The sequence below is a fragment of the Entamoeba histolytica genome, genomic scaffold, assembly GCF_000208925.1.
Source record: "Entamoeba histolytica HM-1:IMSS scf_1104750518669 genomic scaffold, whole genome shotgun sequence".
In the NCBI taxonomy this organism is placed as follows: Eukaryota; Evosea; order Mastigamoebida; family Endamoebidae; genus Entamoeba; species Entamoeba histolytica.
Genome location: NW_001915600.1, coordinates 1 through 3034, shown reverse-complemented (window position 1 = coordinate 3034; position 3034 = coordinate 1). Strand labels below are relative to the sequence as shown.

At 29.1% G+C, this 3034-nt stretch overlaps 3 protein-coding genes across 3 annotated transcripts; all 3 read left to right on the top strand.

Moving 5' to 3' along the window:
• Positions 1–63: 63 nt before the first annotated feature.
• EHI_157790 (viral IAP-associated factor homolog, putative) lies at positions 64–540 on the top strand (the record flags this gene model as incomplete). The annotated part of the gene is made up of 1 exon (XM_001914431.1): positions 64–540. The coding sequence occupies one exon, from the start codon at positions 64–66 to the stop codon at positions 538–540; it is 477 nt and encodes a 158-aa protein (XP_001914466.1).
• A 362-nt stretch (positions 541–902) lies between these two features.
• EHI_157780 (uncharacterized protein) lies at positions 903–1425 on the top strand (the record flags this gene model as incomplete). The annotated part of the gene is made up of 2 exons (XM_646745.2): positions 903–1320; positions 1382–1425. The coding sequence occupies 2 exons, from the start codon at positions 903–905 to the stop codon at positions 1423–1425; spliced, it is 462 nt and encodes a 153-aa protein (XP_651837.2).
• A 207-nt stretch (positions 1426–1632) lies between these two features.
• Positions 1633–3003, top strand: EHI_157770 (transketolase, putative; the record flags this gene model as incomplete). Its single annotated transcript, XM_001914430.1, has 1 exon — positions 1633–3003. A coding segment is annotated over one exon (1371 nt), but the record flags the coding sequence as incomplete, so codon positions are not given.
• Positions 3004–3034: the final 31 nt, after the last annotated feature.

Below are 3034 nucleotides of genomic sequence, written 5' to 3'. Positions count from 1 at the left end.
AAAGAAGCCAGAGACCATGCAGAGCAACGACTAAAAGAAAGAGTTGAAGAAACTAAGAGAATAATGAGAGGAGAATCTTCCAATAGTATTGTTCAAGAGAAATGTGAAGAAGAGGACCTTGATGAAATAGAGAAAGAATTGTTTGGAGAAGTAGTTAGTGCTCAGGTATGTAAAGAACGACAAAAACCAGAGGTATTGAAGAAGATAGTTAAAAGAAGATATGGAGATGTTCTTGAATTGGATGAGGAGGAATATGCCAATACAATAACTACATTAGAGGATGATGTCTTTGCAGTGATTCACATTTATACTACCTTTGTAAAAGACTGTACATTAATTAATAGAATGATGGAAGAATATGCACAGAAATATCCCTTCGTATGTTTTGCCAAAATTACATGGGAAGATTCAAATAAACCATTTCCTGAAAAATCACTTCCTGGCTTATTAATTTATAAAGGAGATTGTATGGTCAAATCCTTATTTGGCTCTGAAGCATTACCATTCCTAAAAGATATCTTTCCTGGATTACTAAATTGAATAATGTTATGCTTTGGTTCAACACTAATAATTTTTATAACTTTTTGTTTGAACTTCTTAATCTACATACTCACTTTCATACTTGTTGTATAACTTTATATTTCATGTTATTCCAAACATTACCAAATCCAATAATCAAATATTCCTAATTCAATAATATTGAGTACTATACTTATCAAGACTTGAATGGTGTTGATTACTATCGGTATAATCAATTTTAAAACAATATTAAAATACAAATGGTTATCTGTATTAATATTTCTTGAATTAAAAAACATTCATTCATTAATTTTAATACAAGAAATGATGTTAAAAAAAAACTTTTAAGAATTTATCTTAAAATTTAATTCCTCAATTAAACAATGTTGAATGTTCAAGTCTTAGATGACATAATGAAATATACAAAGAAATACTGTGGAATAAAAAGAAAGGTTAAGGAGCCTTGTTTTGTATTTCATTATAATACAAGAGAAACACTTATTATTGAAAGTAATAAAGATACGTTCAATATATTTATACAAGAAGGAATGTGGAGCAACAATGATTTAGTTCAACAAGCATTTAAAATATATGGAAATAAACGAATTATTGAAGGAGAGAATTTAGAAAGAATGTTGAAAGTATTTTATGGTTTATTTCCATTATTAGAGGAATTTATTGAGTATGTCAAAAGAAATAGACCATTTTTTTATCTCACAAAAGATGAATGGGATTCTTTGTATTATGAAAGAGATTGTGTGTTAAATGACAATTATGTTAACGAAGATAGAATTATTTCATGTTTGTATTTTTGTTATTAACAAAAAAAATCAATAAACAAAAACAGGTAGTAATTAAATAGGGCCATTGTTATTTGAAGAGTTTAGAGCAACAAGGAGAAGTTAATTTGATAATGATTGTTATAAAGAGAAGAATAATTGAAAATATAATTATATTAGATTTCGTTATAAATAACAAAAAAAAGAAATAAGAAAAGAAAAAAGAAGAAGAGAAAAAGATCGTCGAGAATCTTCGTCTTTCATAAGAACAAGATTCTACACCAATTAGAATATTTAAGTAAGAATTGAACTGTGTTTAGCTTATTCTTGTGTTATGTCATTAGAAGAACGAAGTATTCAAACTATTAGACTTCTTGCATGTGAAATGATTAATAAAGCTAAAAGTGGACATCCAGGAGTACCAACAGGATGTGCTACTATTGCATATACATTATTTACAAAACATATGAAATTTGATGTAAAAGATCCAAAATGGATTTCAAGAGATAGATTTGTTCTTTCTAATGGACATGGATCATCATTATTATATGTTATTAACCATTTATTGGGATATAATATTTCTATGGAAGATTTAAAAGAATTTAGACAATTAGACTCTAAAACACCTGGACATCCTGAATATGGATGGACTGAAGGTGTTGAAGTTACTGGTGGACCTCTTGGAGCAGGAATGTCAACTGCTGTTGGATTAGCAGCAGCAGAAAAACATATGGCAGCTACATTTAATACTAAAGATAAGAAAATCATTGATAATTATACATATGTATTACTTGGAGATGGATGTTTGATGGAAGGAGTTACTGCAGAAGCAGCATCACTTGCTGGTCATATGAAATTAAATAAATTAATTTGTTTATATGATGATAATCATATTACTATTGATGGAAATACTAATCTTGCATTTACAGAAGATGTTAGAAAAAGATTTGAAGCATATAATTGGAATGTATTGAAATGTAATGGAGATAATGTAAATGAAATTGATGCAGCACTTGTTTTAGCAAAAGCATCAGATAAACCAACTCTTATTTGTTGTAAAACTACTATTGGACTTGGTATGCCAAATAAACAAGGCACTTCTAAAGCACATGGAGAACCACCAGGACCAGAATTAGAATTAATGAAGAAAGCATATGGAGTTACAGAAGAGTTTCATGTTGATGAAGATGTTTATGCAGTTTATCATGCAGCATCAGAAAGAGGAAGTTTAAAACATACAGAATGGAAAAAGATGTATGAAGAATATAAGAAAGAAGAAGTAGAACTTGCAAAAGAATTTGAACGTAGACTTAAGAGAGATATTTCAAGTATTTCAGAATTATTTAAAGAAGAAATTAAAGCAGATGAAAAAGGTGAAGCTACAAGAATTAGTTCAGGAAAAGCATTTAATGAAATTGCACAAAAATTACCAGAAATAATTGGAGGAACTGCTGATGTTGGAGGAAGTGTTAAAGTCGTACTTCCAGGAGTATCATTCCATGAAGATCCTAAAGGAAGAAATATTCATTATGGAATTAGAGAACATGCTATGGGAAATATGGTTAATGGAATGAGTATTTATGGAGGATTAATTGCATATGGATCTACATTCTTTGTATTTAGTGATTATTGTAGACCAACTATTAGATTGGCAGCACTTTCACATTATCCATCAATATTTGTTTTTACTCATGATTCTATTGGAGTAGGAGAAGATGGACCAACACATCAACCAA